This window comes from Oncorhynchus gorbuscha, linkage group LG16 (assembly GCF_021184085.1).
Source record: "Oncorhynchus gorbuscha isolate QuinsamMale2020 ecotype Even-year linkage group LG16, OgorEven_v1.0, whole genome shotgun sequence".
Taxonomy (NCBI): Eukaryota; Metazoa; Chordata; class Actinopteri; order Salmoniformes; family Salmonidae; genus Oncorhynchus; species Oncorhynchus gorbuscha.
The window spans coordinates 29,394,421-29,419,987 of NC_060188.1; the positions used below are offsets into that span (position 1 = coordinate 29,394,421).

Sequence of the window (25,567 nt, forward strand, 5' to 3'; positions counted from 1 at the left end):
GGGGTAGGGGTAGCCAGGTGGAATGCATGCCTGAATTCATGACTCTCATCTCTTCTTTTTATAAGAAACATTAATCAGATGAACATGGCAAATTGTTTGCTTAGTCAATTTACACACAGCTCTTACCCCACCAGACATGTATACATTTTTTTCCACAGTCCCCAAATCCAGAACAAATTCAAGAAAGTGTACAGTATATATAGAGCCATTATTACATGGAACTCTGTTCCATCTTACATGAACGATGCGACTACGTGTCTCAGCAGCATGCCGAAAACCAGCCCAGCCTCACACATTCAATTCGCGCATATATGTACACAATGGATTTCAACAGATTTCGTGCGTTTTTGTTTATTTTTTTGTGGTTCAATTCGTTCGAAAATACACGCATTTATGTGCTACTTAATTCGTGCGAAAAAAAAAACACGAATTTAACCAGTAGGCGACACACAAGCCTTTGCAACAACCGTACATTTCAAAGCACCAAAATAACAAGGGTTACGGAAGCATCTCTCTCCATTGAATATACAGGCGGTTGACGTCAACAACCCTTATTGAATATTCAAAACACGATTACAATAATGACGTAACACCAATATAAAGAAAGGATAGACGGGAGATAGATAGACAGCCGCTGTGCTGCTTTGCGGAAATCGACTCCCATTGTTAGGGCAGAGAGACGTGTTCCTGGTCAATATATCCATACTCTTTGGTTTACCCTCTGATTATATCTGCTGTGGATTTTCTTTTTTCAATAGTTAAATGACTAGACTGACTGGACCATCGTATAATTGTGTGCAAAAAGGTTTGTATTTTAGGCTTACTTTTCACTTAGCAGTTTTACAATTTTGTTAGATTTTTCCGTTTGTATAGACTAGTAGGCTTAAATAGTTTTAAATGACTGTTTTGTATTGTCTGGAAACTCACTTGTAGAATTCGCTTGCAGTAGGTCTCTTAAAAGAGAAGCCGTGCAAGGTTATTAAACAGAGGTGCCTAGTTTTTCTTATTTTGTTGATATCAAGTAACGTGCAACCTAACCCTGGCCCTGATATGCAATGTCTCCAAACCCCCTCTGATTTTAAATCAAGATCTGGTTATGGTATTTTTCATTTAAATGTACGCAGCCTGTTGTCAAATTGATGGGGTTAGGATTTTGGCTAAATCAACTGATGCAATTGTGTGATGCAATTGTGTTTTCTGAAACCTGGCTGAGCAAGTCTGTTTTTGATAAGGATATTTGTATAAATGGTTACAATGTTTATCGCACTGATCGAGTTAAGAAATGTGGGGGTGTGGCTATATATGTAAAAACTAAATTCCCTGTAAGTGTGGCAAAGTGTGAAACTATTTGTAAACAGTTAGAATTTCTTGCTTTGAATATTGAGGTTTCAAATAGTCTCTCTATAACTGTGATTGGCTGTTATAGACCCCCCTCTGTTCTCGGTGACTCATTTTCATCTTTGACGCACCTTATGTCAACTTCTTTACAGTGAAATTATCTTGATTGGTCATCTCAACTGGTGTTGGTTAAAGCCGGTGTCTGATGATTTAAAAATGTTTTGGAATTCTATGAATCTTACCCAGTTGATTAACTCCCCCACTCGCCCAAATCTTAAATGCCCAGATAAGTCTACCATGGTTGATTTGATATTGACAAATGTTCCACAGTGACCAATGTGCTGTGGTTGCTGTTAGAGATACTACGGTTCCTAAGACAAACCCACGTTTTAATGAGCAGGCTTTCTTTCATGATTTGTTTTAATTTGACTGGAGGAAGATTGAGTTTATCCCTGATGTGGAAACTGCCTGGGAATTCTTTCATGATGATTTTTTTCCAAATAGCAAACAAACATGCCCCATTCCGCAGGTTCAGGGTTAAAGGGCGGGATAATCCATGGTTTTCTTCTGAGCTGTCTTGTATTATTCACGACCATAATCTAGCCTGGGCTAAAGCAATGAAATCATGTTCTGATGCTGATTGTTTTTTATTTTTAGGCAGTTACGAAACAAGTGTTCTTTTCTTCTCAGGAAGGCTAAGTTTGAATATTTTATGTCTGTAACCATTGATAACTTGAATGACCCTAGCCTGTTTTGAAGGCTATTAAGTCTGTCTGTTAACAGAAACGTTAATGAATTACCTTCATGTGTTTTGAAGGACTCTGTTGCTGTATACGACAACTGAAATGCTGAATTGTTTCAATGAGCACTTTGCATCATCTGGTAGACTGCTTGATTCAGTGTCCTCTGTCTCTGTACAAACCTGTGTGGATGAACCAGTGAGAGCTGGTCAAACTTTTAGCTTTTTGCCATTCTCAGTGCAGGTGGTACATAAAGCCTTGAAATCCTTAGATCAGAGAAAGCCTGCAGGTCCTGATCTTTTGGATCCCTGCTTTTTAAATCTGGCAGTTGATTTCATAGCTGAACCACTTACATCTCTGTTCAATCTAACCCTGGAATGTAATGAAAATCTGGAAATCAGCATTTGTCCTACCACTTTTAAAAGGGGGAGATCCAACTCTTTTAAATAATTATAGGCCAATCTCAAAGCTGTCACCCCTGGTGAAAATACTTGAAACCCTTGAGTGAACAGCTAAAATAGTTTTTATTTACTAACTCTATTTTATCAATAATCCAAGATGGCGTAGCAGTCAGACGTCTTTGTCCTGTTGTGTCCCTTGTATATATCGTTTTACATATATATTTTTTCCGTCACATATCCTTTAAAATATTTTGCTAACCCTCAACTTCTAAATACTCCCCTGCAACCCGCCTCACCCAATGTGGCGTGGTTCGTTTTTCTAAAGTATTTATATTTACTTCGGATCTGGAATCCCTCAACTGAAGCTAGCCAGCTAACTACCAGCTATCAGTCAGCAAATCATTGCCAGCGGTCATCAGCTAACCTTCAGCTCGGAAAGCTCTCGCCAGTTCGAACAACGTGACTCTAGCCAGAGCATAACGGACCTATTATTTTTATCCCTGGATTCCTACCGCAAACTGAACATTTATCTGGATATTCACAACTAGCTAATCGCAATCGCGGATGACTACTCCTGGCTAGCGTTTCCATCCCAGAGCAAGCACCAATTAGCTTGAAGCTAGCCCGACCATGGCTCCTGTGCTACTACCGAAGGACACTCCTGGGCTACAATATCCGGACCCCTTTCTACAGCCGGTACGGGGCATGGAACCCCGCAGATCCCCTACGACTGGAATACCGACATAATCTGCCCGAGGACTCCAACAGGCCCCTCAGATGCGACGCCCGCTGAAGCTCCATTAGGCCTGCTAGCTACCTAGAGCTACTTGGAACCCTACTAATTCCACGACTGGTCTATCAACGTCACCGCACAAAGAGGCAAAAGAAAAACAGACTTACCCCCATCGCAACGTCCCCCAAAGGCTAACTTTCTAGACACTGCTATCTGCTTGCTTGCTAACCCATTCTGCTAGCTGCTAGCTTGCCAGGCCTGGTCTGCTAACTGCTAGCTTGCCTGCCCGGTCTGCTAACTGCTAGCCCCTGCTAACTGCTTGCTTGCTAACTCGGCCTGCTAGCTGCTAGCCTGCCCCGGTCTACACTCTGCCAACCCAGATGTCTTAGCCGTGTCTGAATCCTGGCTTAGGAAAACCACCAAAAACCCTGAAATAGCCCCCGTGATATGCAACTTTTCAGTGAAGTTAGGAACAAATATACACAGGCAATTAGGAAAGCAAAGGCAAGCTTTTTGAAACAGAAATTTGCATCCTGTAATACTAACTCAAAACAGTTCTGGGACACTGTAAAGTCCATGGAGAATAAGAGCACCTCCTCCCAGCTGCCCACTGCTCTGAGGCTAGGAAACACTGTCACCACCGATAAATCCACCATAATTGAGAATTTCAATAAGCATTTCTTTACGGCTGGCCATGCTTTCCACATGGCTACCCCTACCCTGGTCAACTGCCCGGCACGCTCCACAGCAACCCGCCAAAGCCCCCACCATTTCTCCTTTACCCAAATCCAGATCGCTGATGTTCTGAAAGAGCTGCAAAATCTAGACTCCTACAAATCAGCCGGGCTAGACAATCTGTACCCTCTCTTTCTAAAATTATCTGCCGAAATTGTTGCAACTCCTATTACTAGCCTGTTCAACCTCTCTTTCGTATCGTCTGCGATTCCCAAAGATTGGAAAGCTGCTGCGGTCATCCCCCTCTTCAAACGGGGTGACACTCTAGACCCAAACTGATACAGACTTATATCTATCCTACCCTGTCATTCTAAGGTCTTCGAAGGCCAAGTTAACAAACAGATTACTGACCATTTCGAATCCCCCCAATACCTTCTCCGCTATTGAATCTGGTTTCAGAGCTGGTCATGGGTGCACCTCAGCCACGCTCAAGGTTCTAAACAACATCATAACTGCCTTTGATAAGCGACATTACTGTGCAGCCGTATTCATCGACCTGGCCAAGGCTTTCGACTCTGTCAATCCCTGCATTCTTATTGGCAGACTCGGCAGCCTTGGTTTCTCAAATGATTACCTCGCCTGGTTTACCAACTACTTCTCTGATAGAGTTCAGTGTGTCAAATCGGAGGGCCAGTTGTCCGGACCTCTGACAGTCTCTATGGGGGTGCCACAGGGTTCAATTCTCGGGCCGACTCTCTTTTCTGTATACATCAATGATGTTGCTATTGCTGCTGGTGATTCTCTGATCCACCTCTACGCAGATGACACCATTCTGTATACTTCTGGCCCCTCTTTGGACACTGTGTTAACTAACCACCAGATGAGCTTCAATGCCATACAACTCTCCTTCTGTGGCCTCCAACTGCTCTTAAACGCAAGTAAAACTAAATGCATGCTATTCAATCGATCACTGCCCGCACCTGCTCGCCCATCCAGCATCACTACTCTGGGCGGCTCTGAATTAGAATACGTGGACAACTACAAATACCTGGGTGTCTGGTTAGACTGTAAACTCTCCTTACAGACTCGCATTAAGCATCTCCTATCCAAAATTAAATCTAGAATCGGCTTCCTATATCGCAACAAAGCATCCTTCACTCATGCTGCCAAACATATACCCTCGTAAAACTGACCATCCTACCGATCCTAGACTTCGGTGATGTCATTTACAAAATAGCCTCCAACACTCTACTCAGCAAACTGGATGCAGTCTATCGCAGTACCATCCGTTTTGTCACCAAAGCCCCATACACTCCCACCATTGTGACCTGTACGCTCTCGTTGGTTGGCCCTCACTTCATAGTCATCGCCAAACCCACTGGCTACAGGTTATCTAAAAGTCTCAGCTAGGTAAAGCCCCGCCTTATCTCAGCTCACTGGTCACCATAGCAGCACCCACTCGTAGCATGCGCTCCAGCAGGTATAATCTCGCTGGTCACCCCCAAAGCCAATTCCTCCTTTGGTCGTCTTTCCAGTTCTCTGCTGCCCATGACTGGAACGAATTGCAAAAATATCTGAAGCTGGGGACTCACATCTCCCTCACTTGCTTTAAGCACCAGCTGTCAGAGCAGCTTACATATCACTGCACCAGTACATAGATGGGCTGTTTACAGATGGGCTATCTACCTACCTCATCCCCATACTGGTATTTATTTATTTATTTATTTAGCTCCTTTGCACACCAGTATCTCTACCTGCATATTCATCTTCTGCCGATCTACAATTCCAGTGTTTAATTGCTATATTGTAATTACATCGCCACCATGGCCTATTTATTTCCTCAACTTACCTCATTTGCACACACTGTATATCGACTTTTTGTTTTCTTTTGTTCTACTGTATTATTGACTGTATGTTTAGTTTATTCCATGTGTAACTCTGTGGTGTTGTATGTGTCGAATTGCTACACTTTATCTTAGCCAGGTCGCAGTTGCAAATGAGAACTTGTTCTCGACTAGCTTACCTGGTTAAATAAAGGTGAAATAAAAATGTACCAATCGGGCTTCAGGAAGAAGCATAGCACAATTACAGCAGCCATGAAGGTTTTAAATGATATCACTGAAGCCCTTGACAAAAAACAGCACTGTGTCTCACTTTTTATTTGTCTCTAAGGCTTTTGTTACAGTTGATCATGCTATACTAATGCAGAGATTGTCAAGTGTAGGTCTTTCAGAGCATGCAGTTGCATGGTTTGCTAACTATGTCAGATGTTTGAAGTTGGTGAGGGAGATAAAAGTCTCCAACTTCAGTGATTTTTGCAGTTCGTTCCAGTCACAGGCAGCAGAGTACTGGAATTCAAGGCGGCCAAATGAGGTGTTGGCTTTAGGGATGATCAGTGAGATAAAACTGCTGGAGCGCGTGCTACGGATGGGTGTTGCCATCGTGACCAGTGAACTGAGATAAGGCGGAGCTTTACCTAGCATGGACTTGTAGATGACCTGGAGCCAGTGGGTCTGGCGACGAATATGTAGCGAGGGCCAGCCGACTAGAGCGTACAAGTCGCAGTGGTGGGTGGTATAAGGTGCTTTAGTGACAAAATGGATGGCACTGTGATAGACTGCATCCAGTTTGCTGAGTAGAGTGTTGGAAGCCATTTTGTAGATGACATCGCCGGAGTCGAGGATCGGTAGGATAGTCAGCACTCAAATTGATGGGCTTCTGTCTGTTAAATTGTCTGTTTAATGGTGTGCCCCAAGGCTCTGTACTTGGTCCTCTTATTCACTATTTATATAAATCATTTAGACAAAAATGTTCAAAATGCGCAACTTAATTTTTATGCTGGTGATACTGTTATTTACTGTTGTGCCTCGTCTCTTACAAAAGCTTTCCAGAACTTGCAAACAGCTTTTTATACTGTTCAACATACCTTGTGTCAATTGAAGCTTATCCTCAATACTGACAACTAAACTAATGGTGTTTTCTAAAGCAAGAAATAGACCTCTGAACCTTTCACCTATTACTACCTGTCAGGGCAAGGAGATTGAGGTTGTAACCTCATAATATATTGGAATTTTAATTGGTGACTGCCTCTCTTTTAAATTGCATATTCAACAACTTACAAAAAAATTGAAGCTGAAATTGGGATTTTATTTTAGGAATACATCCTGTTTTTCTTTTGAAGTCAGAAGGAGGCTGGTAATCAGCTACATTTATGCCTTTAATAGACTATGGGGATATTTTAAATATGAATGCTTCCGCTCAGTCATTGAGATCAATTGAGATTTATTTTAAACGGCAAAACCCTTACGCACCACTGCACTTTGTATACCAGGGTTGGCTGGCCTTCCCTAGTCACTCGTAGGCTCAGGCACTGGTATACTTTTATTTACAAAGCCATTTTGGGTTTACTACGTTTTTATTTTGGGCATTTTTATTGTTCAGAATATGGTGGGTACTCTATTTGTTCGCTGGACTTTATCCTGCTAACTGTTCCAAATGTCCGAACTGAATTTGGTAAAAGGGCTTTTATGTACTCTGCGCCATCGTCTTGGAACGCCTTACAAAATAGATTTTAAATCTCAATGAGCCCTTCCTGGTTAAATAAAGGTTTAAAAAATAATAGTAAACCTACGGAACATTCATTAAATGAATAGTAAACATTTGCATATTGTCTTATCCAAATGTAAATGTTTATTATTAATAGCCTATTATTTATAGGGCTATGGCTATATTATTATAACAAGTTTTTTTGTATTTACATTAGGCTATACAACTTACATTTTATTGTGGTTTATCCATTTAATGAGGATCTGTAAGCCATTCTTTAAAATCGGTCGATTTAAAAAAATTATATATAACTGATTTATTTACCTAGGCAAATCAGTTAAGAACAAATTCTTATTTACAATGAAGGGCTACCCCAGCCAAACCCTAACGACCCTGTGCCAATTGTGAACCGCCCTTTTTTGTGTTGGTAATTTTGGGAGATATGCGGAAAATATTGATATAATAACCATCATATTAAACATGGAGTCACGCGATGGTGTTGTGTGGTACTCCTATATCCCTGTCAATGGGTGTAACCAGACCTCACTTTTTTTTAAATGCAACCTTAATTTAACTTGACAAGTCAGTTAAGAACAAGTTCTTATTTATACTGAAGGCCTACTCGGGCCAAACCCTATTTCAATTGTGCACCGCCCTTTTTGTGGTAATTCTACCTGACATGCAGCAACTATTGATATAATAACATCATAGTAAACATGAAGTCACGCGATGGTGTTGCGTGGTACCCCTAATATGACTCAGGAAAGCATGCAGTTTATTAGGCTACATATCAAATATGTTATGAACTGATGGGTTTCATACTACAATAAATATCGAGGGTCTTATTCTGGTGAAATTATGATACAGTGCCTTTAACCACTGTGGCACTCGGGAGCTACCCTTGAGGAATGTTTATCTCGTTACAATATCCCTGCCAATAGGTGGAACCAGACCTCACCTTCTTTTTTGAAATGCAACCTTAATTTAACTTGGCAAGTCAGTTAAGAACAAGTTCTTATTTACAATAACGGTCCACTCGGGCCGAAACCTAACGACGCTGGGCCAATTGTGCGCTGCCCTTATGGGACTCTCAATCACGGCCGGATGTCATACAGTCACGGCCGGATGTCATACAGCCTGGATTCGAACCAGGTACTATAGTGACGCCTCTTGCACTGAGATACAGTGCCTTTTAAACCACTGCGGCACTCTGGGAGCTACCCTTGCTTAATCCAGTTGACTCTCCAGTAGGAAAAACGTGTTTCTTCTTCCTCAGAGCAACATATCTATACGTGCTTTATTTCAAAGGGATATTGGATCCTTATGTCACTGGAATACATTTGTCACTAATATATGTCGGAACAAATCTATATATCTAATTGTGCTAATGGCAAAACGTCATATTCATAAATCTAAATTCACTCATAAAAAAGTCGTTCATGTTTTCCACAAGGAATTTAGCAGTACATTAAGAACATTCTACAGTCTTCCAATAAGAGAGCTATTAAAGCAATCAATACGTGCGTATATTTTAAGGTCTCTGTATAATCTGCCATTTGTTGTGCCCCCTAGCACATCAAATAATTTCAAATTGTATTTGTCACATACGCCGAACACAACAGGACGTAGACCTTAAGTGAAATGCTTACTTACAAGCCCTTAACCAACAATGCAGTTTTAAGAAAATAACCCCCCGAAAAAAAAGTACGAGATAAGAATAACAAATAATTAGTCATTGTCTGTATTGTATACTTATTGTATGTATACCAGTTTTTCTGCAATAACATCTGCTAAATGTGTGCATGTGACCAATAACATTTGATTTGGTAGGAGGAAATGAGTGTCCTAAAAAGCTTTCCAGTTTCAATGACTCACCCAATGATGTGTAGCTCACTCACTGACCGTAGCCGACACGCTCCTGCCAAAAACCTACCTTTCTCGTTCTGTGTAGTTCGTATAAAAACAATGTTCGCACAATAGGCCTATTTGGACGTCTCTAAATGATTTTCGTTGCCTACAGACATAAGTCTTTAAATGTTTTATTATTTAACCTTTATTTAACTAGGCAAGTCAGTTAATAACAAATTCATATTTACAATGACAGCCTTCCAAAAGGCAAAAGGCCTCCTGCGGGCACAGGGATGGGATAAAAAATAAATTATATTAAAATATGGGACAAAACACACATCACGACATGGGAGACATCACAACACTACATAAAGAGAGACATATAAGACGACAACAACATAGCATGTTAAACAACAGGACAACAACATAGTAGCAACACAACATGGCAACACTACAAAAAGAGTATAAACATGATTGGGCACAGACAACAGCACAAAGGGCAAGAATTTAGAGAGAACACAATACATCATGCAAAGCCACAGCAGTCAGTAAGTGTCCATGATTGATTCTTTGAATGAAGAAATTGAGATAAAACTGTGTAGTTTTAGTGTTTTCATGCAACTTGTTCCAGTAGCTAGCGGCAGCGAACTGAAAAGACGAGTGACCCAGGGATGCGTGTGATTCAGGCCACCAGAGGTACCGAATCCTGGAAATTACGTTCCGCAACGAAACAGTCCAAAACTGAAATGTATTTAGATATGATTATTATATCAATATTTCCGCATAAAGCCGTTTCCACCGCCATTTCTTGCATAATTACTTTTACAGACACAAAGATCCCACCATGTCAACGAACAAATTAGGTCGGCATTTATAAAACTGTACCGAAACTTCCTGTTTTCATCACAGCTGTCATTACTTAAAAAAATATATATATATGGTATGCCTTTATTTGTATAAAAACTTGCAGAAAAACTGTGGTTGGAAACGTGGTGATTGAAACTTTTGGCAAAACAATTAATAATATGCTGATACTAACACTTCACTTTTGTTTTTCATGACCCTGTCATTCAAAGATAATTTGTAAAAATCCAAATAACTTCACAGATCTTCATTGTAAAGGGTTTAAACACTGTTTCCCATGCTTGTTCAATGAACCAAACAATTAATGAACATGAACCTGTGGAACGGTCATTAAGAAAGTAACAGCTTACAGATGGTTGGCAATTAAGGTTACAGTTATGAAAACTTAGGACACTAAAGAGGCCTTTCTACTGACTCTGGAAAAACACTAAAAGAAAGATGCCCAGGATCCCTGCTCATCTGCGTGAACACGCCTTTGGCATGCTGCAAGGAGACATGAGGACTACAGATGTGGCCAGGGCAGTAAATTGCAATGTCCGTACTGTAAGACAGTGCTACAGGGAGACAGGATTGACAGCTGATCGTCCTCGCAGTGGCAGACCACGTGTAACAACACCTGCACAGGATCGGTACATCCGAACATCACACCTGCGGGACAGGTACAGGATGGTAACAATAACTACCCGAGTTACACCAGGAACGCACAATCCCATCATCAGTGCTCAGAATGTCCGCAAAAGGCGGAGAGAGGCTGGACTGAGGGCTTGTTGACCTGTTGTAAGGCAGGTCCTCACCAGACAACACCGGCAACAACGTCGCCTATGGGCACAAACCCACCGTCGCTGGACCAGACAAGACTGGCAAAGAGTGCTCTTCACTGACGATTCGTGGTTTTGTCTCACCAGGGTTGATGGTCGGATTCGCGTTTATCGTCGAAGGAATGAGCATTACACCGAGGCCTGTACTCTGGAGCGGGATCGATTTGGAGGTGGAGGCTCCGTCATGGTCTGGGGCGGTGTGTACCAGCATCATCGGACTGAGCTTGTTGTCAATGCAGGCAATCTCAATGCTGTGCGTTACAGGGAAGACATCCTCCTCCCTCATGTGGTACCCTTCCTGCAGGCTCATCCTGACATGACCTTCCAGCATGACAATGCCACCAGCCATACTGCTCATTCTGTGCTTGATATCCTGCAAGACAGGAATGTCAGTGTTCTGCCATGGCCAGCGAGGAGCCCAGATCTCAATCCCATTGAGTACGTCTGGGACCTGTTGGATCGGAGGGTGAGGGCTAGGGCCATTCCCTACAGAAATGTCAGGGAACTTGCAGGTGCCTTGGTGGAAGAGTGGGGTAACATCTCACAGCAAGAACGGGCAAATCTGGTGCAGTCCATGAGGAGGAGATGCACTGCGGTACTTAATGCAGCTGGTGGCCACACCAGATACCGACTGTTACTTTTTATTTTGACCTCCCTCCTTTGTCCAGGGACACATTATTCCATTTATGTTAGTCACATGTCTGTGGAACCTGTTCAGTTTATGTCTCAGGTGTTGAATCTTATGTTCATACAAATATTTACACGTGTTAAGTTTGCTGAAAATAAATGCAGTTGACAGTGAAAGGGCGGTTCTTTTTTTGCTGCGTTTTATATATATATATATGATGGCAATAACGCTGATTCAACCAGTTTGATCCCAGTGGGTAGCCCCTTCAAGATTTTACATTGCTTCCCTGGTCAGAATTTGATGCTCTTGTCTTCTACAGATGGGTCGAGGCACGCAGATACTTGTCCTAGCTATTTTCTGTCTGTCAGCATCAGTGATGTACTCCTTCATATTTCACTATAGCGCAAAAGAGGAAGACACAGATCAATTAGTTCCTCAGCAAATAAGGTACATTTTTATTTTTGAGCAACTGTTTGTTTGAGCTAAGTTATTGTGAAGGCTGAAATCACTTAGACATTTCAAAATGTAAAGGTACAACATACTTGTTTTTAAGACCGTTCTGCCATCGTGAAAATTAATAATGTACTATACCAGTTTTAAAATGGTATATCTTCAGTAATGGAACCTGTCCAGTTTTTGTAGACTATGTTCTATTTGTCCCTGTGAATCAATAGAGCCTTACCATCCAGCAGTCCCAGACAACCCAATTGCATCTGTCAGGGAAGCGGAGTGTTTGTACTGAAAGATCATATTCCAAAAGACCAATATGATGACATAGTCAAACGAAGAGCTGAGGAGTACAGGAAGCATCATATCAGGTGGGTAAAATACTACAAATGTAACCTGGTGTTACGGAAATCAAGTAGCTTGATTAGCGAGTAACCCCCCCCCCAGTTCAAGAAGAATATCCACTAAGTTGATTGTTATGTCTTAAATATGCACATGCATGCTGTCCTCAGGCAACATTTATGGGACCATTTGATCTTCTCATAGGACAAGCTCCAGTCTGAACAGGCTTATCTTTGCTCCATCCAACTCTCCTCTTCAGTATCCAATCCAGGGGTTCACTGTTGTCCCACTTCGGAAGACATTGATACCAGGTAGTCTATGCAAGAACCGCTTGTTTACGTAGCCTCCATCATCAACAAAGAAACTGTATACAGTATGTTCTCTGCAAAGCAGTTACACAATAGATTAGTAACTCAATATTTAAATTGTGCTATAAAAATATTATTTCAGGTTTAGCTCTCCATGCAGCAAAAAGACAAAATTACAAGGTTGGTTCGAAACGCTTTGAATGGATAATGGACTTGAGGGTCTTATGTTCTCCATGTTGTGATGAACAACTGTTGGTGTTTGATTGGAATCTTTGGTAAGACTTTACAGTAAGGGTAAGGGTAGGACACAAACAATGTCAATTTTACCCTTAATGTTAAGAGTTACCTGCTCTTTTTGGTGGTGGTTCTTTACATCAGGTGTCATATCTACCATTTTCTGCTTAGCTTTTACTTCATGTAGGGAGGAACCGGGATGAAAGTGACACTTCGTTTTTTCCTATTTACTCAGATCGATAGTGCTAGAGAAACCATATTTTATGATAAGCAACTTACAGTATATATGTCCTATATCATTAGCAACTGTAATTAAATGTCTAGGACTAATCACGTTTAACTAAAAATACAGAACGAAACTAGCATAATGCTACTTTTGTACTAGCCAGGCGGGTCTAAACTAAAAACAGGTTTGGGTCAAAATTAACAGCTGGCCAAAAGTGCACAATATCTGTCTTATTTAAATTGTTCTGGTTTGTAATGCCACTTACTTTCAACAAAGGTACGATCAGCCATAGGTTCTTGTTTGTGTCGATTCAATAAATAAGTATATGGGTTCGAAATTCATTCAAATTAACCATGCGTCAACATCACAATGTTGCGCTATTTTCCTTTATTTAGCCTATTAATTGGACTAAAATGATTATATAATAGCAATATTAGCCATAATTTCTTTAATCGAAACTTTCAATGACTATTCATGTTTATCCCTACAAATCATGACTAAATGTTTAGCGCTACAAATCAATTGTCTTTGTCAAGTGTGCTCCTCGTGTCTTGATATAAATTTATATGCTATTCTCTTCACAAATGGCAAACTCATCTTGCTTATCACATTTCCATGGCTTGAGGTAATTGACCCCAGGTCATTTATTCCAGGTCATCAATTTTGTCCCACCTGGCTCTCCTGTAACTTCTCCCAGGCTAACACCCAAGACTAGCTAGCATGATACTTAAAACCTATGCTGTTGTTTAGTCACTAGATGGGTTAAGACATATGTATGCACAACTCTACAACTCCAAAAAACCATTTCGGGCCGATGCAGGGAGGTCATCCTCCGCATTAGGGATGTGCTGATTTCACATTCTAGCTTCTGTGTTATCTGAGAAAATGGGCATGTTACTTTCACCCTGTGTTACTTTCATCCAAGTGTTATGATACTCCTGATTTGTCCCACAGATGGTCTGTTTTATGTTTCTACCGTTGTGACTAGATGGAGTAGAAGAATAATAGAAGCCTACACCAGCTTAATCTCGTGGACACATCTGTTGTTGACAACCGTAGCATTGTAGCAAACCCTAACCTATTCTCCTAACCTGCTGCGTTACTTCTAACCTACCACGTTAATTATCCTAACCTGCTATATAAACAAACCATCTGTGATGACAAATCATCAGTACCATCACACCAGTTCTCCCTGTGTTCCTTTCCTTTTTGCAATTAAGTAAAGCAGCAAATAGTTTTTTTCCCCCACTGGTCCATTCCTCAGTCTGTTTGAGACTGCATTGATATGAACTGGATTGACAAGGTAAATATATTACATAGCTAACTGCCTTCCACAGACCGTTGCACAAATATTAAAGGCACTAAAGGCCCATGTTCAAATGAACGTTTTACCATATAGAACAAATTAATCCACCTATTTTTCACATTTGTTTACAATGACAGAAATGCCTGCAAGTTTTGTGCTTCAAAAGATACAAATCATTTTTGAACTATACATCTAAATGCTAAATCTCAATTCACATGGTGTTGTTCAGCTTCAATCTAACTTCTAACAACCAAACTTAATTTGAATACACCATTTGAGGAACTCAATTGAATAGAGAGAGAAGTATGCTAACAAGAACCACATTGATTCAACAACTGTACAATCACATAAGTTCCATAGAAGTGGAAAATGGTCCTTCTCAACCTTTGGCCGGAGTTTATGAAAACTCTATGGTGTTATGTACCTGCAGGTGACTCTGAGTGTGTCCAGTGGTGTCCTGGCCATCGAGGCCCTTGGAGAGGGGGACAACGAGGGACAGGGAGAGAAAGAGATCACTGTCCAGTCTACCAGCCTATCTGACCTCAACAATCTCCTGGGGAAAATTACCTACACCAGCACTGTGTACCGAATGAGGACTGGAGATCTGGGTAAGGCCGTAGATCCAGGTTTCCTACCATACCCATGGCTTCCTCTCTACATCTGAGACCATCATATGACACCACCCTTCCCTGCTCTTTCACCAGCTCACTTCACGTTTGAACACCATGAGGCTGTCTTCCCCATTGTCATCCAGCAGACATCAGTGCCTGTTTTATATGACATAGGAAATGGTGAGATCCCCTTTATTCCCTTGTAATGTAGCCAGTATATGAATGTGAAATTGGGGAGAAGGAATCAACCATAGGGTGAGGATCAAGACTGGTGATCAGAGGAGTGGGATATAAATAAAGGCTACACGAAAGATAATGTGATTGTTAATCCATTGTTTTTGGTCATGAAGCTTCTACAGATATGAGCAAATGGCAGCGTCTTTAAACTGCAAAACATAGGGCTAACATCAGGTACCAAGATTAGGTCATTAGGAAGAATTATGACATCACCCCTCATAAACTCAGCAAAAAAAGAAACGTCCTCTCACTGTCGATTGCGTTAATTTTCAGCAAAGTTAGCATGTGTAAATATTTGTATGAACATAACAAGATTCAACAACTGAGACCATAAACTGAACAAGTTCCACAGACATGTGACTAACATAAATGGAGTAATGTGTCCCTGAACAAAGGGGGGGGGGGGGGGCAAAATCAAAAGTAACAGTCAGTATCTGGTGTGGCCACCAGCTGCATTAAGTACTGCAGTGAATCTCGTCCTCATGGACTGCACCAGGTTTGCCAGTTCTTGCGCTGAGATGTTACCCCACTCTTCCACCAAGGCACCTGCAAGGTCCCAGACATTTCTATGGGGAATGGCCCTAGCCCTCACCCTCCGATCCAGCAGGTCCCAGACGTGCTCAATGGGATTAAGATCCGGGCTCTTCGCCGGCCATGGCAGAACACTGACATTCCCGTCTTGCAGGAAATCACGCACAGAACAAGCAGTATGGGTTGTGGCATTGTCATGCTGGAGGGTCATGTCAGGATGAGCCTGCAGGAAGGGTACCACATGAGGGAGGAGGATCTCTTCCCTGTAACACACAGTGTTGAGATTGCCTGCAACGACAACAAGCTTAGTTCGATGATGCTGTGACACACCGCCCCAGACCATGACGGAGCCTCCACCTCCAAATCGATCCCGCTCCAGAGTACAGGCCTCGGTGTAACGCTCATTCCTTCAATGATAAACGCGAATCCGAACATCAACCCTGGTGAGACAAAACCACGAATCGTCAGTGAAGAGCATCTTTTAGCAGTCCTGTCTGGTCCAGCGACGGTGGGTTTGTGCCCAACGTTGTTGTCGGTGATGTCTGGTGAGGACCTGCCTTACAACAGGCCTACGAGCCCTCAGTCTAGCCTCTCTCAGCCTATTGCGGACAATCTGAGCACTGATGGAGGCTATAGGTTTATATTTTTGTTAAGTATACAAATCAGACACGTCCACCTCCAATTGCAGTAGGATCTAGGATGTCGCTGCGTTAAACCAGAGATAATCTCTCATTGCAGATATCAACTCCCGGGTGACCATCGTCACCAAGACGTTTCTGAGATACACCGAGCTGCAGGCCCTCATCAGTAGCATAAGGACCTATTACAAGGACATCAAAATCATCATCGCCGACGACAGCCTGGAGCCACAGAAAGTGAACGGCTCCAACATTGAGCAGTACATCATGCCCCCAGCACAGGTACAAGCTGGTTTTGGTCAAATTGAAAACCTCAAAGTGGACATTCAATGTGAATTGATGATGAACATAACATACATATTGAGCATGTGTGATTGAATTTCTGAGTTGAAAGGAACAGAAATAAGATTTTATTGAATTGTTAGTTGTGATGTGCATGTCTTAAATAACCCAGGTATACAGTGGGGCAAAAAAGTATTTAGTCCACCACCAATTGTGCAAGTTCGCCCCCTTAAAAAGATGAGGCCTGTATTTGTCATCATAGCTACACTTCAACTATGACAGACAAAATGAGAAAAAACAAATCCAGAAAATCACATTGTAGGATTTTTTTATGAATTTATTTGCAAATTATGGTGGAAATTAAGTATTTGGTCAATGTTACGAATCCCTTTTGGCCCGACAGTCTAGGGGGGATGGTAATGAGACTCGTAACATAACTCATGCAAATTATTATTGTGACAAAGTAAAAGTGTGCACGAAATAACCACGACAACAGAAATCTACCGTCAAACTCTAGGTTTATTTATAAACACACGGTAATGGGGGGAGCAGGAAAAGGGGCTGAGCTGGACCCAAGGAAAGAAACAAATATACAAAAACACACCCCTAAGCTAGACTAGCCTACTTTAACAACAACTAACTAACTAACCAAAAATACAGTGGGTGGTCCGCCCAGTTCTAACTAGTGTATTTAACAAAGTTCACCTACGGGTAGTGTATGCCCATGGGCGACTTGTCTTGGTTTCCCCCTTTTCCCACCAGCAAACAAACAAACACCATAACCAAAAACAATACTCACAGGTGATGACAAAGTGCTATGGAGGTGCTTTAAACAAAAGAGAGGTTTAAGACAAAGCGAGAGTGAAACACAGAGACCTACAGACATGGCATTTACAGAGAGATTGAGCTGAGCTTTAGAACAAACAAATGATGGGGTTTTTAAACCATGGGGAAGGAACTGTGATAGGTCAGGAAATAGGAGGTGTGTCTTCTGATTGATGATTGATTGTTGACTGATTGGGGAGTGATGATTTTCACCTGTGAGGGGAGGAGAGAAAAGAAACACACACACACAGGATACACACACACACAGGATAACTGTATCCGTAACAGTCAATAACAAAAGTTTCTCAATACTTTGTTATATACCCTTTGTTGGCAATGACAGAGGCCAAACGTTTTCTGTAAGTCGTCACACACTGTTGCTGGTATTTTGGCCCATTCCTCCATGCAGATCTCCTCTAGAGCAGTGATGTTATGGGGCTGTTGATGGGCAACACGGACATTCAACTCACTCCAAAGATTTTCTATGGGGTTGAGATCTGGAGACTGGCTAGGCCACTCCAGGACCTTGGAATGCTTCTTATGAAGCCACTCCTTCGTTGCCCGGGCGGTGTGTTTGGGATCATTGTCATGCTGAAAGACCCAGCCACGTTTCATCTTCAATGCCCTTGCTGATGGAAGGAGGTATTCACTCAAAATCTCATGATACATGGCCCCATTTATTCTTTCCTTTACACGGATCAGTCGTCCTGGTCCCTTTGCAGAACAACAGCCCCAAAGCATGATGTTTCCAACCCCATGCTTCACAGTAGGTACGGTGTTCTTTGGATGCAACTCAGCATTCTTTGTCCTCCAAACACGACAAGTTGAGTTTTTACCAAAACGTTCTATTTTGGTTTCATCTGACCATATGACATTCTCCCAATCTTCTTCTGGATCATCCAAATGCTCTCTAGCAAACTTCAGACAGGCCTGGACATTTACTGGCTTAAGCAGGGGGACACATCTGGCACTGCAGGATTTGAGTCCCTGGCTGCGTAGTGTGTTACTGATGGTAGGCTTTGTTACTTTGGTCCCAGCTCTCTGCAGGTCATTCACTAGGTCCCCCCATGTGGTTCTGGGATTTTTGCTCACCGTTCTTGTGATCATTTTGACCCCACGGGGTGAGATTTGCGTGGAGCCCCAGATCGAGGGAGATTATCAGTGGTCTTATATGTCTTCCATTTCCTAATAATTGCTCTCACAGTTGATATCTTCAAACCAAGCTGCTTACCTATTGCAGATTCAGTCTTCCCAGCCTGGTGCAGGTCTACAATTTTGTTTCTGGTGTCCTTTGACAGCTCTTTGGTCTTGGCCATAGTTTTGGTTGTGGACAGGTGTCTTTTAAACTGATAACAAGTTCAAACAGGTGCCATTAATACAGGTAACGAGTGGACAAAGGAATCTCTTAAAGAAGAAGTTACAGGTCTGTGAGAGCCAGATATCTTGCTTGTTTGTAGGTGACCAAATACTTATTTTCCACCATAATTTGTATGATTTTTAATGAATTTATTTGCAATGTGATTTTCTGGAATTTTTTTTCTCATTGTGTCTCTCATAGTTGAAGTGTACCTATGATGAAAATTACAGGCCTCTCATCTTTTTAAGTGTGAGAAAATGCACAATTGGTGGCTGACTAAATACTTTTTTGCCCCACTGTATGTAATTGTCTCCAGGAACAGATCAGTGCAATAAGGGCATCCTGCCATAGACCTACACGTACAGATGTAGGATCTTAATTTGAGCCAGTTTGCTTCAGCAGGAAAAGAATCCTGCAGCAACAGGAAACGTGGATTATAATAAATGGACATTTTATTAGGGGTTGGTGCTTTTTTTCGTTTGGGAAAATTAAGTCAGTGCAAATTACAAGCGTTATAGCTGTGCAAGAAAATTCTCAGCAACAAAAGAGTACATTTTATATCCTACATATTGTTAGGTTCTAATTCTGAGTAAAACACTCAACGGACATTATGAAACCAAGTTTATTCTTCCCAGAGGATCAATACAGCTGCATTAGACAAAACATGCTTCCACCACCACAAGTATATGTGTGTGTATATATATATATATATATATATATTACTCCAATTTAGGCCCTCCTCCTTTCCAATCTTTACATCTTTTATGGTTTGACAGGAAGACTAAGTTATGGGGTAATAAAACATTCCTTCTCCCTTAAGGTGATCTAACCTGGAGTCAACCCCCTTGATGTCTAATCCAAAGATCTCCACGCGTATCATCTATAGCAAACCTGTGACTTTCACCCGTCTACCCATATTCCACAGCCATCTGGCTCGTACAGATAACCATTAACTTCTGATGTAAAAACCAGTCTCTATCACCCCTCAGATACTATAGTCTTACTTCTGATGTATCATGTCTCTAGGATAGCAATGTTCCCAGTTTAACCCAGAATCCAACAATATGTAACAAACTCCAGTCGGCCACACTGGAATTGAATAAAAAATACATTTGAGAAGAACGCAGACAACCACCAAAGCCTTGACAAGTTTGAATTGTCACTATCTGTAGCAGCAGTCAAACAAATTAACAGGTTTAAGCAACAGCCTTCGCAAGCACGCACGTTTATGTAGATGACGTCACCATACGTTTTTCTCATTCACAGTGGCTATTGTTGAAGCAAAAGGTCTGTTTAAATGGTTGCATTTACACAGGTCTTTTGACCAATCATATCAGCTCTGAAAAAGAGCTGATGTGAAACGATCTAATGTGATTGGTCAAAAGACCAGCGAGTGGAAAAAATATTACAATTTGGCAGCCGGCGTAAACACAGCCTACCTGCCTCTAACATGAGTCCTTTGCCCTGATCTTGTCCACATTCTTATTGTGCCCACATTTTTAGACAGGTGTAGACAATTAAGAGTCATTGTGATCTAATTGTTATCACATCTTCATGACCTCCTCCCGAGGTCGACACGCAATTATCTTACAAGTGTTCTAACACAGCGATCATGTTATTTTTGGGAAGCATGTTTTATTCTGAGTTCGGACATATAAAGTATGAATGTGAACTACTTCTAAGAGGCAAACATGCAGTTGTTCCCGAAAACACTTCACTCGCGCTAAAGAGGGAGGCTCGCCTGGCTGGTGTTATCACATGCGCAAATCCAATATCTCTGGTACGCTGATTTAAGGTGTTTACATGTCCTAATCATTCGAAAGATTGCCCAGAAAACCAGGTGTTTTGATCGGCCTATGCTTACTTCGATTTTGACCTTACGCCAATTAAGATAAACAGAGTAAGGTGTTTAGATGACTATTGCATAATCTGCCTACTGCCATAATCAGTTTAATATCCAATTATTCGTGTGCATGTAAACGTACTCACTGATTGAAGTGGATTTAACAAGTGACATCAATCGGGGATAATAGCTTTCACCCGGATTCACCTGGTCAATCTCTGTCATGGAAAGAGCAGGTGTCCGCCCATTTGTTAGACACCTGCAGCTGCTAAAGAATTTCTGTTAGTGCAGGGTTTCCTTTCCTATGTTATACGGGTGTAGGATCTTAATTTGATCACTGTTGCTGGGAATTTTCTTCACCGCAGAAAATACAGATGAGCTACAGATGAGCTTTGAAAACCCATACTCACTGGAAACTCATACTAACACATGGCTATATTAACAGTATTGCACTTTTTATTTGGTGTAATTTTGGCCAGCTAATAGCCTAACCACCAATCAAGCAAAATTATGTACTAAACATTCAAATTCCTTTGCTGCAGGACTATTTTGCAATGACAATGCTGGTCAAATTCAGATCTTACATCTGTATGCCTTTGAACATTCTGCAGTTACAATTCTTTTATAGGATAAAACTAAATCACAGATAGGCACTGCTACAAAGTAATTTTGAGGACATTTTCCTTCCCAAAGGGCTGGTTTGCTGGCAGGAACCTGGTTGTCTCTCAGGTCACTACCAAATACTTCTTCTGGGTTGATGACGACTTCCTGTTCACAGACAAAACCAAGATTGAGAGTCTGGTGGAGGTGATGGAGGCCACACCAGAACTAGATGTGGTGAGCAGAGTAACTGTAGCCTGATCCCCAATCTGTCACCAGGCTAGAACAAGTGTTACCTGTTTTGCTTAGACTTGGGCTGGAACATTTTCTCTTCACAATATTGATGGTGTCAAGGTCCTCCCCTCCAGTGAGGTTTGAAACCTTTGTGTGATACTTGACAGCCAGCTCTTGTTTGAGGCCCTCATCAAAAGTGTGACCAAAGTCCAATTTTTCAATCTATGGAACACTGGCAGGTTATGACCTATGCTGTCACAGTCTGCAGCTGAGCCACTCACCCACTCCTTTATCTCATCCTGTCTGGACTATTGTAATGTCCTGTTTATTGGTACATCTGCCAAGTGTCCAAAACTGTGCTGCACATGTTTCAAGGACCTCTGCTAATTCTATTTTAAATGTCCTCTGGATCCGACAACACATGAATATAGCTTTGTTTGTTGTCTTTTTTCCAGAATCTGGGGGGAAAAGGGGTCCAAAGGGGTTCTACAGCTGTCCCATAGGATAAACCAATTTGGTTCAAGTTAAAATATTTTTGGTTACGGGTAGAACCCTTTTGGGTTCCATTGTAGAACAGTCTGTGGAACAGTTATACTACATGGAAGCAAAAAGGGTTCTACCTAGAACTAAAAAATAATTATTCAAAGGGTTCTCCTATGGGGACTGCAGAATAATAATTTTAGGTTCTAGATACACTCGTAGAAAAAAAAGTGTTGTGTTCTGTGCTTTGGATCGTTTTTAGTGTATTTTATTCCTACGCATTGGGTCTGAGAAATGTGCTTTACAAATGAAATGAATAATTATGATTATTTCTACTACATGTGGACCTGCTCTGTTCTCTGCCTGTGATCAGGTGGGCGGCTCTGTGGCGGGTCACGGCCAGTTCTACTTCTCTTTGGTGTACGAGGATGGTAATGGGGAGGACGGGGGTTGTCTGAACAGAAAGGGTGCAGTGACATACCAACCTGTTCCAGGCTTCCCCACTTGCTCCTTCACCAGCGGGGTGGTCAACTTATTCCTTGGTCGCACAGATGCTGTGCGCAAAGTGGGCTTTGACCCCCGGCTGAAGAGAGTGGCGCATTCAGGTGGGCTTTATTACATTTTTATTTATTTAACCTATATCCAGGATGTCCCACTGAGGTTTGAAGATCTCAATTAGGAGGGATATGAAATAACACATATGGAATCCTGTAGTAACCAAAAAAGTGTTAAACAAATCAAAGTATATTTGAGATTCTTCAAAGTGGAAATCTGAGAGAATGCCAAGAGAGTGTAAAGCTGTCATCAAGGCAAAGGGTGTCTACTTTGAAGAATCTCAAATATAAAATATATTTTTATTTGTTTAACAGTTTTTTTTTTTTGCTTACTACATGATTCCATACGTGTTATTTCATAGTTTTGATGTCTTTACTATTATTATACATTGTAGAAAATAGAAAAAATAAAGAAATACACTTAAATGAGTAGGTGACCAAGCTTTTGACTGGATATAGATATATATATCTATATCCTTTTTTATTATTTTAGGAGGGAGACTTGGCGAATATGTATTCTGTATGTAGATATACAGTATGAGAAGTGCACAATGTGTATGACAGAGGTATCATGTAATACATGTACAATGTTGAGTGTGTAATGTACAGTCAGTCTATTTTGTACTGTCTTAAGACAATTTTCCTACCAGGGACATTTTAAAGTTCATCCTATGCTAAGAGGGCAGTTAAAAGCCCAGTAAAAACAGTTGCACACATTTCACATTTACATTTTAGTCATTTAGCAGACACCCTTATCCAGAGTGACTTGCAGGAGCAATTAGGGTTAAGTGCCTTGCTCAACAGCACATCGACAGATTGCAGCAAGTCTGTAAACTATGTCAAGAGGAAATCTGGAAAGCTGCGTCAATAAGAAAGACAGATGGACACATTTGAGAGTGATGTTCAGTTTCAGTGTTGTGTTTAAGTTTTGAAGAAGTCAATTGTTTCCATAGATGATTATTATCATGTTGCTGATAGTACACTTAAGGCACTGCTCTGTCTTTGGTAATTCATCTTTGGTCCATTCCATTTTCCCTGTCCATATGTTTGTTTCAGAGTTCTTCATGGATGGGTTGGGCAGTTTGCTGGTTGCCAGCTGTAGTCATGTCAGCATCGACCACCAACCCAAAATTGAAAACTCAAAGTACTCGTCGTTCCGAAATCAACAATCAAAAGACATGGAAGACAAACTAGCCCACCACTTCTTCAAGAACCACCTGAAATGTATCCATTATGGATAGTTTACAAAGAAGTAAACAGTGAAAATAGTGGCGCAATAGTCAAATATGTAGTCGCGGCATCCCATCTGTAGTGGCGCAGTTCTCTTCAAAAAATGTAAAGCCACAGGGATCTACAGGAAGCAAATGAGTGAGGCGATCGTCGGATTGGAAAATTGAACCCATATGGCTTTCACTCATATCAATCACACCATTAAAACAATCAGGCGCATCACAAAGAATGACATCGATGGTTTTGTCATTAACATGAAGGACACAATACACCTTGAATTGGTATCTTTTTTTGACTGTTTATGATAAAACATTTTTAGTCACATTTAGAGCTGTCTAAAAACTGTGTTGCTCTAGGTACTTTCTCTACTGAGTTCTGTGGTCACAGGAGTGACCGAGAGAATATGGTAGACTGTTGCTGTCAAAAAGTGATTGAGTTATTCCTGTATCCTGTGTTAATGCCCTTTAAGGACATCCTGTTTGAATGTGCTCACGCTATTTCGGGTGTGCTTATGTAAATTGATCGTGAACCTGTCTCTTTGAAGTAAAGCACATGCTTGAAATAAAATGTCATGGCCTGGTGATTGATGTGTGTGTGGTGTAGAGACCTTTTAAAGAAAAAGTGTTTGAAATTTGGAAACAGGTTTTGTAGTGAACTTATGAAGCTCCTGTGTAGTGACCTTGTGACCCCTTGTAGAATGAAAAAGTAAGTGCTAGACTTGTCCTGTGATCACTACGAGTGACAAGAAACTTCAAAAGAGAGAAACTACAGAACCTGTATCCTAGAACAATTCTAGGTGTATTGTGTCCATGTCTGGGCCACAATGACAAAACCATTGATGCCATTCTTTGTGATGCACCTGATTGGGGGAAGGGGGGTCTTGATTGCATTGGGAGGTGTCAGGTTACACGCTATGGGTTTACAAGCAGAGGAAAGTACTCAAGGACTTTTTTTTCTAAGATAAAATACATTTTAAAACGGTCTTTACAACCAAAATAATTATACTTTACCGTTCAAAAGATTTGGGGTCAATTTGTGGCTCAGGGATTTGATCTTGCAACCTTTTGGTTACTAGTCCAGGCTCTAACCACTAGGCTACGCTGCCGCCCCAATTAACTATTGTAGCTGGAAATGGCAGATTTTTATGGAATATCTACATTGATGTACAAAGGCCCATTATCAGCAACCATCACTCCTGTGTTCCAATGGCGTGTTGTGTTAGCTAATCCAAGTTTTAACATTTTAAAACGCTAATTGATCATTAGAAAACCCCTTTGCAATTATGTTAGCACAGCTGAAAATATTTTTCTTTGCAACTCTGCCTAGAAGGACAGCATCCTGGAGACACCTCTTCACTGTTGACATTGAGACTGGTGTCCTTTTGCTCAGTTGTCCACCGGGGCCTCCCAGTTTGCGCTGTTCTGTAGTACAGTATTCTAGGAGATCTTCAGTTTCTTGCCAATTTCTCACATGGAATAGCCTTCATTTCTCAGAACAAGAATAGACAAACAAGTTTCAGAAGAAATCCTTTGTTTCTGGACATTTTGAGCCTGTAATCAAACCCACAATTGCTGATGCTCCAGATACTCAACTAGCCTAAAGAAGCCAGTTTTATTGCTTCAGCACAACAGCACAAAAGTTTTCAGCTGTGCTAACATTGTTGCAAAGGGGTTTGTAATGATTAATTAGCC

General features: G+C 41.3%; 1 protein-coding gene across 1 annotated transcript; it reads left to right on the forward strand.

Moving 5' to 3' along the window:
- Positions 1–637: 637 nt before the first annotated feature.
- Positions 638–25,037, forward strand: LOC124000889 (beta-1,4 N-acetylgalactosaminyltransferase 1-like). Its single transcript, XM_046307569.1, has 11 exons — positions 638–805; positions 11,911–12,038; positions 12,266–12,409; positions 12,585–12,691; positions 12,831–12,868; positions 14,885–15,062; positions 15,159–15,245; positions 16,572–16,753; positions 21,472–21,615; positions 22,466–22,697; positions 23,703–25,037. The coding sequence occupies exons 2-11, from the start codon at positions 11,911–11,913 to the stop codon at positions 23,885–23,887; spliced, it is 1,425 nt and encodes a 474-aa protein (XP_046163525.1). The 5' UTR covers positions 638–805; the 3' UTR covers positions 23,888–25,037.
- Positions 25,038–25,567: the final 530 nt, after the last annotated feature.

Bases quoted from the DNA above. Each gene is read 5' to 3' on its own strand.
- LOC124000889 (XM_046307569.1), top strand. From the start codon at position 11,911: ATGGGTCGAGGCACGCAGATACTTGTCCTAGCTATTTTCTGTCTGTCA. The intron at 12,869-14,884 runs GTTGGTTCGAAA...ATGTACCTGCAG, and splicing joins CAAAAAGACAAAATTACAAG to GTGACTCTGAGTGTGTCCAG. The intron at 22,698-23,702 runs GTGGGCTTTATT...TGTTTGTTTCAG, and splicing joins GAAGAGAGTGGCGCATTCAG to AGTTCTTCATGGATGGGTTG.